The 16270-nt window shown below is 36.3% G+C and overlaps 1 protein-coding gene across 1 annotated transcript in view; it reads right to left on the reverse strand.

Annotated features, from left to right (window-relative positions):
• The window catches only part of DYNC2H1 (dynein cytoplasmic 2 heavy chain 1), a 170320-nt gene that overhangs the window by 79206 nt on the left and 74844 nt on the right, over positions 1 to 16270 (reverse strand). The window contains exons 66-73 of the mRNA XM_080612498.1: positions 15279 to 15413; positions 14276 to 14419; positions 12486 to 12575; positions 9463 to 9528; positions 7267 to 7317; positions 5155 to 5232; positions 3865 to 3996; positions 1943 to 2015 (exon numbers count right to left, since the gene is read on the reverse strand). Of these exons, the coding sequence (XP_080468624.1) occupies positions 1943 to 2015; positions 3865 to 3996; positions 5155 to 5232; positions 7267 to 7317; positions 9463 to 9528; positions 12486 to 12575; positions 14276 to 14419; positions 15279 to 15413 (769 nt within the window). The remainder of the gene's footprint in view (positions 1 to 1942; positions 2016 to 3864; positions 3997 to 5154; positions 5233 to 7266; positions 7318 to 9462; positions 9529 to 12485; positions 12576 to 14275; positions 14420 to 15278; positions 15414 to 16270) is intronic.

The following is a 16270-nucleotide window of genomic DNA, read 5'->3' on the forward strand; positions in this document are numbered from 1 at the left end:
TATAACCCCCATTTTCAAGAAGGGCAAAATGGATGACCTGGGGAATTACAGACCAGTCAGTCTCACCTCTGTGCCTGGCAAAATCTTGGAGCAGATTCTCCTGGAAGGCATGCTAAGGCACATGAAAAACAACAAGGTGCTTTGTGACAGCCAGCATGGCTTCACTAAGGGGAAATCCTGCCTGACCAATTTGGTGGCCTTCTATGATGGGGCTACGGAACTCATGGACAGGGGCAGAGCAGTTGATGCAATCTACCTGGATTTGTGCAGAACATTCGACACTGTCCCACATGACATCCTTGTCTCTAAATTGGAGAGACATCAATTTGATGAGTGGACCACTCGGCTGGATGGCCGCACGCAAAGAGTTGTGGTCAACGGCTCAATGTCCAGCTGGAGACCAGTAATGAGTGGTGTCCCTCAGGGATCGGTGCTGCGACCGGTCTTGTTCAACATCTTTGTTGGTGACATGGACAGTGGGATTGAGTGCACCCTCAGCAAGTTTGCTGATGACACCAAGCTGTGTGGTTCGGTTGATACGCTGGAGGGAAGGGATGCCATCCAGAGGGACCTTGACACACTTCTGAGGTGGGCTGATGCCAACCTTATGAAGTTTAACCATGCCAAGTGCAAGGTTCTACACCTGGGTCGGAGCAATCCCAGGCACGGCTACAGGTTGGGCAGAGAAGAGATTCAGAGCAGCCCTGCGGAGAAGGACTTGGGGGTGTTTGTCGATGAGAAAATGAACATGAGCCGGCTTCAGTGTGCGCTCGCAGCCCAGAAAGCCAACTGTATCCTGGGGTGCATCAAGAGGAATGTGACCAGCAGGTCGAAGGAGGTGATCCTGCCCCTCTACTCTGCTCTCGTGAGACCTCACTTGGAGTATTGTGTGCAGTTCTGGTGTCCTCAACATAAAAAGGACATGGAACTGTTGGAACAAGTCCAGAGGAGAGCCACAAGGATGATCAGGGGACTGGAGCACCTCCCGTATGGAGACAGGCTGAGAAAGTTGGGGCTGTTCAGCCTGGAGAAGAGAAGGCTGCGTGGAGACCTCATAGCAGCCTTCCAGTATCTGAAGGGAGCCTACAAGGATGCTGAGGAGGGACTCTTCATTAGGGACTGTAGTGACAGGACAAGGGGTAACGGGTTCAAACTTAAACAGAGGAAGTTTAGATTGGACATAAGGAAGAAATTCTTTACTGAGAGGGTGATGAGGCACTGGAATGGGTTGCCCAAGGAAGCTGTGAATGCCCCATCCCTGTCAGTGTTCAAGGCCAGGTTGGATGAAGCCTTGGGTGGCATGGTTTAGTGTGAGGTGTCCCTGCCCATGGCAGGAGGGTTGGAACTAGATGATCTTAAGGTCCTTTCCAACCCTAACTATTCTATGATTCTATGATAATAGACCTCAGAGAGGAAACAGACAGATGAGAACAAATCAACAATTACAGTATTGAATCACTTTAAATCATGTGTATTTCCTTACATTATTGTCCAAGAGACTAACAAAAATAACTGACAATACGAAACAATCTTTTGAGATCCAATTGACAAGATCTCAAACCTAATGGTTTTAAAATTGTAAATGACATTAAATAGAGCAATCTTTTTGGAAAATTTCTGTCTTAGGGAAAACACTGAAGTGTAAAACTTACAGAAAACCAGCTATCATCCTTTCTTAATTACTCCAGCGTTGCAGAATTCACTAAAAGAATCTGACAGATCTTTTAATACATTTTAAATCACTATGCAACATAAATACCAAATAATTTGAAAGCACTTTCTAACAATACTTAACAAGAACAAAATCAGCAAATCCATTTACAGCATATTTTCAAATCCTAAAATATTTGATTCCATAAGAACTATAAAATAGGAGAGAAAACGGACCAAAAACATTATTTAATGTTTGTGTGGAAGCACCTTGGAGAAAAAAATAACTTACCTAGGATTCTACATGCAAAAAGAGCCATGGCACTCTGTAGCCTGTCTGGTCGGACAGCCTGGACCACAAGTACCTTAAAATAAAATACATTCAGAGGAGATGCATTTCTAAAGGCATATTGTGACAATTTTAAAAGTAAGACTTTTCTAAGAAGGCTGAATTATTTAAAATTCTCTTTAGAACTAAGTTATTTTCTCTGAATAGCTATCTGATCAATCCTTTCCAAGACAATCTAATGTAATTGCTCTTTTGTAAGTAGCTTGTCCTAGTAACAGGATCACAAGACAGATCTACCTCTAACGTCTATTTGTAAGCTGGAACTTTTTCTGCACTGTTTTAGAAAAAAGCTCTGTGAGTAGCTAGAATGACAGAAAGCGAACGTAGCTTTGTACCAGTAATCTGAATTCTATACATGTATTTAGGCAGCAACATCCTAACTGGAATGAATAGCAATGTTTCTGATTTCAGTGCAGCAATACAGTAAAATAATCAGTTTTGAAGTAACTTCCTTTAGCACACCTTTAGAGTTTTATATTTAACTTCTTTCTCTGAGATATTCTGACTTTCAAACCTCCTAGTTCTGCAAATTCTTTTACTGTTCTTCAAAAGACTACAGAACATGAATTAAATCAGTAGTTTTCCTACCAGCAACCTCTTTTTCATTTAACTTCATGCAAATCAGTGCAGTCAACTAATGCAACTTCAGTAAAAATGATATGCTAAAATTGCAACATCTTCTCCTACCCCCTTACTTGTAGATGTGTAAATGACAGTGCCGAACCTACCATCACATTCCAGTTTACAGTATCTGCTATTTTGGAGGAAAAATTTAACTTAATCAAGTTTTTAAGTAGTACATTTTAAGCTTGAGATTACACTAAGAGTTACTTCACTGTTTTTATGTTTAACATACAGATTGAAAGAAACTAACTCATGTGTAGCATATAATCAGGTTGTTTCAGTATATTTCATCAACAGAAACATCAATACTTTCTATGCAAGGAACTAGATACATAATACACTATTTCAGATTTATTATCCTATAAATGCAATATTTTTATGACAACACGCTGTGTTCAAAAGAATTGCTCTTCAGCATTTCATCCAATCAAACGTAACTTGGACAAATACCCTTCCAAAATTGTTTGACCCCTAAATTCCATGCATGCTATTTTAGAAATTCTCCTCCTGCACAAAATCTCCAAATAGAGAGCCAACCAGCATGAAACTATATTGTCTTATACCTCTTCACGTCTTTGGACAGGCCTTCATTTAATATCAAGTACTTCAAATGAAAAATGATGGTATCATGTGAAAGTGAGTAACAAAACCCTTTCTTCCTTAAACACAAGAAGGATGCCACTTTTCTCTTCCAGAGTAGAAGAGATCCTAGGTGGAGGAAGAGACTTGCCTCTCCAACATTGATGAGTTCTTTGATCACTGAGCTTTCAGGAATATTTTTGACCACTCTTTTATGACTACTATTCTAAAAATCAGTGGTTGCTATTACATTTTTTGGTTTTCAGTCAGATGTGTGAGTTTGCACATTTTATGATGAGCTAAATTAATGATGCTCAACAAGCTGACAAATTCCGCAGTAACAAAGCAACCATAAAAGAATTTTAATATCCATTCATGAAATTAATTCTGTGAATATTAATAAAAAGCTTGTTACCTTACAGAGTATGCTCAGCTGCAGCCAATACATCAACACAAAAACGGACTCAGATAAAAGAGCTAAATATGTATTATAGAAAAAAGAAAAATCCTTAGGCTGAATAAACTAGTTAAGCTGTAAGACAATGGAGATACTGTCCACCACTTATAATTCAACTAGGTCTGAAGCCTAAATTCCAAAGATGTAAAACTTACTTTCAATGCTGAACTCACAATTTTTAAATACTTTCATATTAAAAAATTACCTGCTGAAATAAGGAAATTCTTTTCACAATAGTAGATGGAAAGTCTTGTTCACACACAGAACTCTGAGAAAAAGTGTGCCACAGACCTTCATCTTCAAAGCAAAGTGTCTGATAGAGTCCTGGGAGAGAAATCTACAGAACAAATAATGTATATTTAACAATAAGGAAGAATACTCATTTTGACATTATATATTTTAATTAATTTGCAAATACCTCTATGACCCTAACCCTATAAATACTCATGCATATCACGACTCAATTCAATTTTATCCTCAGAGCTAGAGAAGAAAAGGGTAGGTTTTAAAATTAACCATTTGTTTACCTATTCAATGGAAATCTCTCTTTGTTTGCTCCATACTTCTGTTTTTAAAACTCTAGGTTCTTTCATTTTAAAATTTAGGCTCTACCTAATCGCAATCCTTTCTTTTAAACATGACTAGATTCTTTTTCTATCATTACATACTACTGATTCACCCAGTTACTCACTTTCTGTTTGTTTTTAAAACCGCTAACAATCATGATTGCCACACCATTACTGCAATTGCTCCTGATCCCTGGGTGAAGGGACATGAAAAATAATGAACTCTGAATTTAGCAGCAAAAGTCCTTGCCAAAGACTTGTCGAGGTTTTCTTTCTTGCTGCTGAACTAAATGCAGAAAGAGAAGAGCCTAAGACAGAATTTCAAAGACTAACATTTTTATTTAGCTCCCTTCAGGATCAGAGGACTTAAACATTAACTGTTGCAGGGTGAACCAAAGCAAGAAAATGTTTTTTATTTTAGTTTGAAATGACTTGATCCAAGTAATAACAAACAAAAATCCCTTTAAAGATGGGTATGGAAATCTGGTAAGTAGGAAGGTTATTTCCTAACTAACAGTTTATGGCTTTTAATGCAATATGAAGTGATCTGTGAAAGTTATTACATAAGAGAAATCTGCAACTTGAATATTCCTTGCAATTTTTCTTCCGTATATTTTTCTAGGAATTTTTCTAAGAAATTGTAGTGCCCTGGATAGGATTAGAGTATTTTCTAATCTCAGTAGGATGACAGGTTCATTCGCATACATTGAAATGTACTGTTAGATGAGGTAGAGATGTACATGTAAAAGGCTCAGAAAAATTAAAGGTGGGTATATATTCAGCATGGTTTCTGGCAGATAGAATAAACCGTTAAAAATAACAAAATACTTCTGTCTAGTAAATACATATTTGAGTATTCATGTCCAAATTACTATTTCCTAAAACCAAAGGCCTTTTAAGTTAAATTCAACCCACCACATGATGTGTACCTTCAGAGATGCTACTGCCCAGGCTCGAGCTTGTTCTATCCAAGAAGGAATCTGGTCACGAACACTTCTTTGTGAATCCTTATTCAAAAACACGTAAGTTACACAAATTTTTGTGAAACACTATATTCAGTAATAAGATTGCAAACCCCACGTTTTTAACAAAAATAGCATTCACAACTGGACTCTTTCTGTGGTCTTTTGTGAAATTCATAAATGGTATAACAAAACAAAAGCTACCAATGATTTAAATTTTGAGATATACTGTTCCTATAAACACTTGCTTAACCACTTCAGCCTGAATATATTTTATCATTTAAAGCACCTGTATGACACACTCAACTCTAAGTAGTTTTCTTTTCCATATGCACTCTGAACAAGTTACTTAAAAAAATAACTCCATTGCATATATTTGCAGCCATGAAGAAGATGGCTCTTTACACAAAAAGCAATTCTGAGGTAATTCACTAGGCAAAGCATCACTTCTGAACATCTCAGCACTGGTACAGTTTAGTCACAGCTCTATTTTTCTGCCTCTTAGATGTTGGGTATGGAGAAAATTCTAAGGATGAACAACATAGCTTAAGCTCCTGTGGAATCTCTGTATCCATTACATTATTTTTTAAGAAAGAATCTTACAGTACCCATTAACAAGTCCGACAGTCTCTGTCTGAAAATGTACTTGGATCTCTCAAATACTGAGCATCTTTAATAGTAATCTTAAATGTTCAGCAGAAAAAAGGAAAGCTTTCTTGTGAAAAGATATCTCAGCCATGAGTTATAAAGTCTGAGAAATACAAGAGTAGGAAACTCGGGAGCAATTGTAGGAATAAACTTGAAATGGGTCTGCAATATACTTTCCACTTAAAAGAGGGGTTGAATCAAGTATGTCCCCATTCTTTCCAAAATATATGGGTTGTGTGTTAGGTGGAGTAGAGGTAGAGCTGGTGTTAAATTCCATTATACAATCAGGTCTCACATAGCTTGAAAATACGTACACCAAGAAAATATTTGAAAATCACCAAACTCATTGATGTTTAATTGAATTTTAAGGATTCCATAGAGATGAAGAGGGACTTCTATGCTCACACTGAACCTGTAGAGTCATGTAAGTGCTAGAGAAACTGAGGATTCAAGAAACCAGCTAATTAAGTAAGAAAACCTGAGTAATATATTATGTTTAAAGCAACTTGCAAATCCTGCCAGCATGTGTGTGAACACAGTTGGTGCCACTAATATTCTAAAACCAAGATACTTACACTGTTCATTGTCTTGTACCACTGGCTGTACAAGATACTCTGACAGACACCTAAACAAGGCTAACAATTAAAATTTATTCTGAATTACGAAAACTGCAGCTGAGCATGATGGAAACGAGACAGCATGACCCTGAACCAAGATCAGCCAAGCAGAGGTAAAAACTGAGCCCACAACTCCTGATTGGGCTCATGTTTCATAAAAATACTTTTCAAAACCTTTGTCAAAATACTTGGTTCAAAGAAGGGCTATAATGGATAAGACTACAGAAAGCTTTTTTCCTCTACTCTTTTCTACTGGAAGATTATTTTGAAAGTATACAGATTCAATAGAATTGAGGGACACTTTGTAAACTACAGCATGATTGATCAGGCATGCAACATAAGCTTCCTAAACTAGCTCTGTCACCTAGGAAAACATATAAGTACATCTCCAGATATAGAACTCTGAAGCTGGGGAAAAAAGCATGTCAAAGTTAGCAAAGTGTGTGGACTAACATACAAAAAGTACAGCTCATATATAATTATCAGGAGAAAGAGGGATTCAGAAACACTGATTTTAGTTACAGAAGACGGCTCAAAACCTCCTCAAACATACACTGAAAAAAACAAATTGTAATCCTGGCAACGGAAAAAGAAAGACGAAAAAAGCAACAAAGGCAGAAAGTTATGGAAATTGGAAAAAGAGTAGTGATGTTCAAAAAGTTTTTATATTTTTGTATGACTATGTGAGAAGTTACTTGTTCCTTTGGTGTATGAATGAAATTAATTAAACTATATAGTAAGAATACAACTTTAACTTCTCAGTATTTAAGTAAACATTCTTTTTTTTCAAAATACACAAATAAATGTAGCTTACTGATTTTCTTACGGTATCTCCAATGATCACACCTGTAAAAGTCTCCCATTCCTAGGGGGAATAAATGAACTCTGGTAAGTCACAAGTCATCTTTTAAGTATAAAGATTAATAGGTAACAGGATATAGGCAAAACAGGAAGATAAACAAATTAAAGCCTAGATTCTGAAAGAGTTACAAGACATTTTTAAAACTCTAGTTAATATACTACCAGTATGTAATTCCTTATGAAGAATACAAGCTAAGTGACTGCAGTGATTTATAAGAAAAAGAAACAAAAGGAGAAGCCCTATTCATAGCACCCACAGCTCCCACCCAAACTGCTAACTATAGACTAGGAAGAAACAACATAGGTGGCTGGAAAGGACACAGTGCCTAATAGAGCATCAGCAGCCCACATACAACAGATAATTACAGAATCCATGTTTCAATAGTGTTTCACGTTATAGCATCCAAAGGATGCAGTTATTAGAACAGGAGGAATACTTCATATAATAGATTGGTATTATGAATACATTGATTGCACTAAGCTGAATTTGTATATGATTAAATCTTTTAGACTTGGTATTCAAAACTAGAAGACAGTTTTCAATCATTTTAAGACAGATTAGATCAGTATTTAAAAACATACTACAACTTATTTTGGACGTGATAAGAAATATACTAGAAAGACTTCATAAATACTGAAATTTTATATAATATCCATAATTCTATGATAAAGAACTTTTTTTTTAATTGTTAAAGACAATGATAACATTCCAAATGAAAAGGTCAATCAACTAGTACTACTCTGATACACACTAAAGCATAGCTTTTTGCACTCATCTATCTAATTCTTTCAATCACAAACTGATGCTTCTCTCCCAATTACAAAGAGAATGCTCATGCACTAAAAAAGTCACACAGGCTTTCCAGTTTTAAAACCAGAAATCATGCAGTATTTTTATGAAGGAAAGAAGAAGTATAATATGCACAGACATGTAAAACTACCTCAGAAAAATCTATACATATTGATTCAGAAAGAGAATGTCTCTATTAAGAGCCAAGGCATTCTATACTATAACGTAAAGTTGTACTACAAATTTCTTATCACTACACAAAAAATTAATAAGTGCAGAAGGTTGAACTCTTTTGAGACAGGGACTTAGAATACTAAATTCCCTACAAGCTTGATAGGAAGCTTCTAGACTCATCACATTAACAGCTTTAGAAGAAATTACTTTTAAAAAATAACCACTTCAGCTTCATTTTCCTCAATAAATATTTTACACAAGCACTCATCTTAACAATTTCATTAAAATAAGCTCCACCTTTCAGAGAAGTAAGAAATTTATTGGTATTATTTGCCTGTTTTAATTCTTGAGTACCCAGATACTGCAGTAATTATATGTAACATAGATTAAGCTGTTTAAGAGCTCTAACAGTACTGTGCTTTCAAAAATATAAACTATTAAAGGATGAGTTCATCATTCCTCTCAAAGCTAGGCCACTATGGCACAAAGAATCAAATACTTAATTGGCCAGAGAACATAAGAAGGACACTCTCTGTACAGTGCACTCTTGGACATACTGCTGCAAACGACTACATTAATAATCACTGGTTCAGGAATATCTTAAACACTGAAGAATCAATGGCTGAAATGCACAAAAGATAACTTCATTGCTTCATCTTCCAGGAAGACCCCTCTCTTTAAGTGTCTTCAACTGCAGGTTGCAGAATCAGACTTTTACTTAACTTCTCCCTAGGTCTTGCACTCCTTTTCTGCATTTCAATACCAAGGTAACCTTTGGCCACAGTGAAACAGGTGTGTATCCATCACTTTACTTATAAAGGAATATCCATATTTAACTGGAAGAATGGATAAATGTCTGGTGGCCATATGGTGGCAGGAAACACTGATACAGTGCCTGCAAAAAACTGCAAGAACCCTCCATAAACATCTTTTTCAGACCATTATTTAAAAGGCAACTATATACCTACCTTTTCATGGTAATCTTCACTTTGAAACTAATAAATATAATGCTGACACCCAAAAGTAACAATCATACAAAAATAGTGGCATATAAATCTAAAATCCCAAGTCCTACACTTACTGACTTTACTTAAAACTTTTTAACTCTTCATATTAAATTTATATATTTACTCTTCATATCAAATTTAAGTAAATCACTTGGGGATTTTCTCCTCTGGCACTTACATTCTCCTGAAAAAGTTCAGGGTGCATTCCTCGTACAAAATGCAAAGCAAACATTAGCTGATCAGCCTGAAATAAAAGCGGTAAAAAAATGTATTTACATGTTGATGAAAATTCACCTTTCTGCTTTTTTTATAAGTAAAAAAAAAATCATTAATCAAATAGTTCTAATTCCATAGTACTGACTTAATGACACATGCTAATTCAAAATTGCTACACCTTTGCAACTTAGATGCAAACACTAATGCAAACTCTGTATCTAAGTACATCTAAATTCCAGTGAAGAAGAAAGTAATGGTACTTGTAATAAAGCAAACATACTGAACAGTATCCATTATTTTTTTAAACTATGCATAGCAAATGCCTGAAATCTTACAGCAAATTTTTGAAACAGAATTTTGGAGAAAAAAAACACCAAACAAAAAACTCAAAACAAACAGAAAACAAAAACCACAAAAACACTGTAAACCCCTGACTTTTTCCCAGGTCTACTGCATCACTTAAATTTCAATCAGTCTCTGAGCACTGCAGCAATAAACCAGGAATAACGGAGCCATGGAATATACTATGCAAACATACAAGACAACATTTTTTAAAATAACATTGGCTTGCTAAAGCTAGGATTCCTCTCTACATACACAGGAAGTTTCATAGATGTGTTCTAGCAAAGCTGTGCTGAAAAGCATAGATCACTATGCAATGTCAACGTGATAAATCGGAACCTGGTATTTCGGAAAATCAGGACCACTCAAACCAAGGCTGAGGCCTCCAATATTCAAAGTTTGGCTATAATCTGAAAGATGTATTTTATATATTTATGTGATATAGAAGACATGCACATATTTTCTCTCATTAAAATTTTAAGTAAGCATAAGGAATGGATGGATAAGGAGTTGCAGAGGAAAATTAGAAGGAAAAAAGAGGCTTTTAAAGGTCGGAAGCAAGGACAGACGACCTGGGAAGAATACAGGGATGTTGTCTGGGAAGCTAGGGACCAGGTTAGAAAACCCAAGGTCCAGTTAGAATTAAACTTGGCTAGAGATGTTAAGGATAACAGAAAGCGATTCCATAGGTACGTAGCAAATAAAAGACAGAATAGGGACAATATGGGCCCTCTCTGGAAGCTATCAGGAGAACTGGCTACCCAGGATTTGGAGAAGGCTGAGGTTCTTAATGACTTCTTTGCCTCAGTCTTCACTGGCAAATGAATCATAGAATCATAGAATCTGACCACATCACCCAAGTCTTGGAAGGCAGATGCAGGGACTGTGAGAATGAAGACTCTAGGACCACTGTAGGAGAGGATCTGGTTCAAGACCATCTTAAAAACCTAAATGTACACAAGTCCATGGGACCTGATGAAATCCATCCGCGGGTACTGAAGGAGCTGGCAAATGAAGCTGTTAAGCCACTGGCCATCATATTTGAAAAATCATGGCAGTCAGGTGAAGTTCCCGACGACTGGAAGAAGGGTAATATAACCCCCATTTTCAAGAAGGGGAAAATGGATGACCCGGGGAATTACAGACCAGTCAGTCTCACCTCTGTGCCTGGCAAACTCTTGGAGCAGATTCTCCTGGAAGGCATGCTAAGGCACATGAAAAACAACAAGGTGCTTTGTGACAGCCAGCATGGCTTCATTAAGGGGAAATCCTGCCTGACCAATTTGGTGGCCTTCTATGATGGGGCTACGGAACTCATGGACAGGGGCAGAGCAGTTGATGCAATCTACCTGGACTTGTGCATCTACCTGGATCAGTGCTGGGACCGGTCTTGTTCAACATCTTTGTTGGTGACATGGACAGTGGGATTGAGTGCACCCTCAGCAAGTTTGCTGATGACACCAAGCTGTGTGGTTCGGTTGATACGCTGGAGGGAAGGGATGCCATCCAGAGGGACCTCGACACGCTTGTGAGGTGGGCTGATGCCAACCTTATGAAGTTTAACCATGCCAAGTGCAAGGTTCTACATCTGGGTCGGAGCAATCCCAGGCACGGCTACAGGTTGGGCAGAGAAGAGATTCAGAGCAGCTCTGCAGAGAAGGACTTGGGGGTGTTTGTCGATGAGAAAATGAACATGAGCCGGCTTCAGTGTGCGCTCGCAGCCCAGAAAGCCAACTGTATCCTGGGCTGCATCAAGAAGAGCGTAACCAGCAAGTCGAAGGAGGTGATCCTGCCCCTCTACTCTGCTCTTGTGAGACCTCACTTGGAGTATTGTGTGCAGTTCTGGTGTCCTCAACACAAGTGTCTTCAACTGCAGGCTGCAGAATCAGACTTTTACTTAACTTCTCCCTAGGTCTTGCAGTCCTTTTCTGCGTTCCAATACCAAGATGTAAAACTTACTTCATGCAAATTTTCAGTGCAGGCAACTATTGCAACTTCAGTAAAAATGATATGCTAAAATCGCGAAATCTTCTCCTACCCCCTTACTTGTAGATGTGTAAATGACAGTGCTGAACCTACCATCACATTCCAGTTTACAAACAAACCAGCAGGTAAGACATTTGAGGCAGGATGTGGAAAGGAGACTATTACAATGGGATTTTTTTGTTTGTTTGTTCCTTTAATAAAAACATTATTAAAATTAAAAAAAAAAAAAAAAAAAGAGCAAATAATCACACAAAATTGTATCATAACAGCTAGGTCAAACACTCATGGTTAGAAGTGCTAGAAATAAGAGTGTCCAGAAGACTGCAAAGCCTGGGACTGGCCAAGAAGCCAGAATGAGGCAAAGGTGAGAAGCCAGAGGTAAAGCAGAAATAGGACTAGACTGAGAATAACCTTGTCCATTAGAAAACTGCTCTGTGGAGAAATGTGCATAAGCAATCTTAATATTGTCATATCCTAATTGTTAGTACTCCTAATTTTTCATGTTATATATTGCAAGTGTAATTTTCTGCATGCACTACATATGTATCATTAACACAATATTACTTATTTGAAGTACATCAAAGTGTTTGTTGTTGAAAGAATACTTCCAAATCTAATGCACTGCATAAAAGCCAAAAAAATCCCCCACAATCTTACCTTAAACAAACAACGACAAACATATTCATACACTGTATGTTTCAATGAGTCAATAAGCAACTTGATTCTTTCCTCAGTATTGCCTGAATCCTAAAAAGAAAGTTTGGATTTCAAAATTCATGTGGAAGTGAAAATCTTTTTATGTACCTTGCAAATGTCAGCAGAAGGACACAATCTGGACTCTATATGACACTTACTAGTTCAAAAAATGTATTACTGAATTAAACTGCAGCTATCAATGAGTAAATGATGAAATGAGAAGTTCATAATGAAGCATTGAGAAATAAATATTTTGGCCTTGCCTATTTTGACTGTGAATATTTTACAACATTATATAAATAAAATAAATACATAGAAAATGAGAGGACAGTTTCTTCTCCTAACATTAATATCATTGAAATTTCATAGTTTTCACATGGTAAAAACCTGCTTATTTATTGAATTATTATATTTAATGCTATTAAACAGGTGTGTTGACATTAAGTGTAGTTGCTAAACCTCCAGCCAAATTTGGACCAACTGAAGTAAACATTGTAGAAAATAGTAAATAAACCTTGTCCTTCAAAGCTTACAGACTAAAAGACTAATTATAACAGAAGAAATTGAAAGAAAGATAGGATAAAAGACTATAAAGTAGGATAGAAGAGGGTGGGGAGGTGAGGGAAGTAACAGTTGGTATGAGATTTATCAGACAAGTTCCTTTCCACCATGTTGCTAGTTGAAGAGATGAGTTTATAAAGAAGGAAAATTTGGATTCACAAGCTGATTCGACTAATAGCTTTCCCACGTCTGAAAGACAGCTTGGGAAAAATGAAAAATTGGGTAGAGAAGCAAAAAAGGAAAAAAGCAAAGACAGCAAAAACAGAAGTTGAGCTTTAAATAGTTAACATAGTAGGCAGGAAGAAATGACATTATGAAAGAGTGTGAAAGTAAGAACAAGAATTTAGAAGCTCATGTTGTGGAAGTAATAGGTAAAGAACTTTAAAGAAGGTAAGTTCTCGTAGTCAGAACCATGTTCCTAGTAATGATTGGAGCTGAAGGAATGTTGTAAGCACAGATGCCAGAATAAAGAAGACTCTAAAAGTGACACGATGAAAGGCTGATGAATGCCTTTTAAAGTGGAAACAAAGAGAAATAAGGTGAATTTTGGAGATGCTGAAAAAAAAGAATATGAATCGTTACTCAGTGAGAGTTATAAATCTAAAGATTGAGGCGACAAGGCACAAATCTGTAATTCTTTGCTTCTGTAAGAATACACTGACCAGTAGAATACAGAAAAGTAAAAATTATGTCTTTCACAAGCCAGGACGCATGCATGCTTACAAACTGTACAAAATTAGATAAATTTTTGATCTTCCTTCAGCTAACTAAATCATGTAGAAAAATATGTCTTTTCTTATTCTACCCTTTGTTGACAGAATTAGCGTTATTTGCAATTAGACCATTAATTTCTTTAATTAAAGTCCTTAGTAAAGTTATAAACAACCTTGTTTTTTCTAAATCACCTTAAACAAAGCACAAGCCTGAAATTACAAATAAGAGTTACTTTGTTTTCAGTTGGCATAGCAATTTTACAAATTTATATGTAACTTACGGTTATTAAAAATTCCATGTGTATGTATTCTGAATACCTAAAGCACATCAGTTCAGTATCACCACTTATCATACATTTCATCATGTTATTATTATACATCATTTTCTAAGAATGTTCAGAGCACCTAACAAATTCTAAGGATCAAAGCAGATTAACCATTCTGCAGCATTAACAGCTTCAGGAAAAAAGAAAATACCTGCTTGCTTTGCAGAGCCCTTTGGAAAAGTCGAAGGAAAGCCGCCAAACTAAAACGGTACATGTTATTAATTTTGGACAAGTCAGAGATAATGAAGTACATCTTGCTGGCACTCTCAGCTAACGGGAGATAGGCATCCCTCTCCTGGGGATAAAACAAACATACTAAGATATAAACCCAGAACACTACTGCCATCTACCGGTTATTCCACAAACATTTACTCATCCCGCCGAAAAAAACAGAAGACTCCCACTGCTTTAGAAAATGGAATCCTTTCAGATTCTTCAGATTGAGGGCCATTCACTCAAGACTTAAACATTTTCTTTAGATTTCAAAACTGGAAGAAATAATTTTTAGCAAAAAAAAATCTTTAAATTATGAAGAACATTTTGGAAATTAATCCATAGAACGCTGAGGTCTCTTCCCACCATAGAACATGTCTCAAAATTCAAAAGAAAATTTTAAACAAGTAAGAACAAAGAGGAAACCCCTGCAACGTGTTACTAAAAGAGCATGTTAGATTAATAGCATCAGCAGTGATCTAAATTTTTGCAGTAGCAAGGGATATATTAAGTAAGAACATCCATGTGAGCCACACTGTTTGCAAGAGTGTGTCTTGGGGTAATGGCTGGGTTTGATGATCTTAAGCGTCTTTTCCAACCTAGTTGATTCTACAATTCTATGATTCTATGATAAGAGTAGATGGCAAAAATAAAGTCAAAGCCCATTACTTGTCAATGAGTCCTTGGGAAAAATTCCTTTAATTGAAACTAACAGACTTTAAATTGTGTAGTTATTCAGCATATATAAAACAAAGGAATTTAATTAATGAAAATACTTTCTGTACTTGCATATCCCAAATATCTCTTACTCAAAAAAATTAACTTAGTATGTTACTGATTTTATAAGCCTGTGGATATAGGAGTATAAGATCAGTATCTCTCTATATAGATGACTATTTTTAGCAGGAGAAAAACAGCAAAAGATCAAAATATTCTTCTACCTTATCAAGGAAACTCTGAAGTCTGTGAGATTCAGCAAGTGATTCCTGGATGAGTGCACTACTTGCTTTAGTCTGATTCAAAGATTCAACCAGATCTTTATTTTCTAGTATATTGCCTTGTGATGTTGCAAGTGTCTGTGGAAAAAAAAAAGAGCCATCTATGTTGCATTAAAATAAACCTGCAAAGCAACCATTTTGGAAGCTGTCCTTCTTTGAATGTATCAAGAGTACTAGAAAGCAGGTGGTTACTAGACGCATAGAAAATAAAAACTCAAGAACAAACTCCAAAAACACAGACTGACAGGTTCTGAAGCATAAGTTGTCAGGAAGCTTCTGAGCATAATTTCTTTGATCAGAAGTTTAGCCCTAGTATCCCCATGATAAATAAAAATTAGGGGTTTTTTTTTCTGCTACTTAACTGTCAATTTAACCTGAAAATGGCTACTAGTAATGACTTCCTGTACTCAGTCATTCATGAATTCATTTACTTTCAAAAGCATTCCAATATCCCCTATAAAATTTAGTTCTCTTTTCCCACTGAGATGCATACTCACAATTACAATTTTGTTTTAAGAGATCCCTTCAAAATCCTTGATAATATCCTACATTTTCCCCAAGTTCTCCTGTGCAAACAATTCCATTTCTAGTAAATAGTGGGAAAAGCTTGAATGGTTCACTATTTTTTAAGGGGTTTTACTAACCTGCAGTAAAACATTTCAGTACTTTTTTATTATTATTATTTTTTACAATTCTTTACAAATTTATTTATTTTTTTTTTAGTCAGACACCACCACCAAATTGGCTTCTTGGCAGTTATGTCAGTTCTGAACAACTACCTGTAGAACAACATTTCAAGACACTTGGAGGCAGAGATTCACCAGTTAGAACACTAAAATGCACTTTGTTCCCTAGTTGAAAAGAACTTAGGACAAGGCCAAGATCGTCTGTTTTTTGAAGGAGTCTCACTTTGCTATAAGGATTTATAGTGTGAG

This window comes from Psittacula echo (assembly GCF_963264785.1).
Source record: "Psittacula echo genome assembly, chromosome: 3".
In the NCBI taxonomy this organism is placed as follows: domain Eukaryota; kingdom Metazoa; phylum Chordata; class Aves; order Psittaciformes; family Psittacidae; genus Psittacula; species Psittacula echo.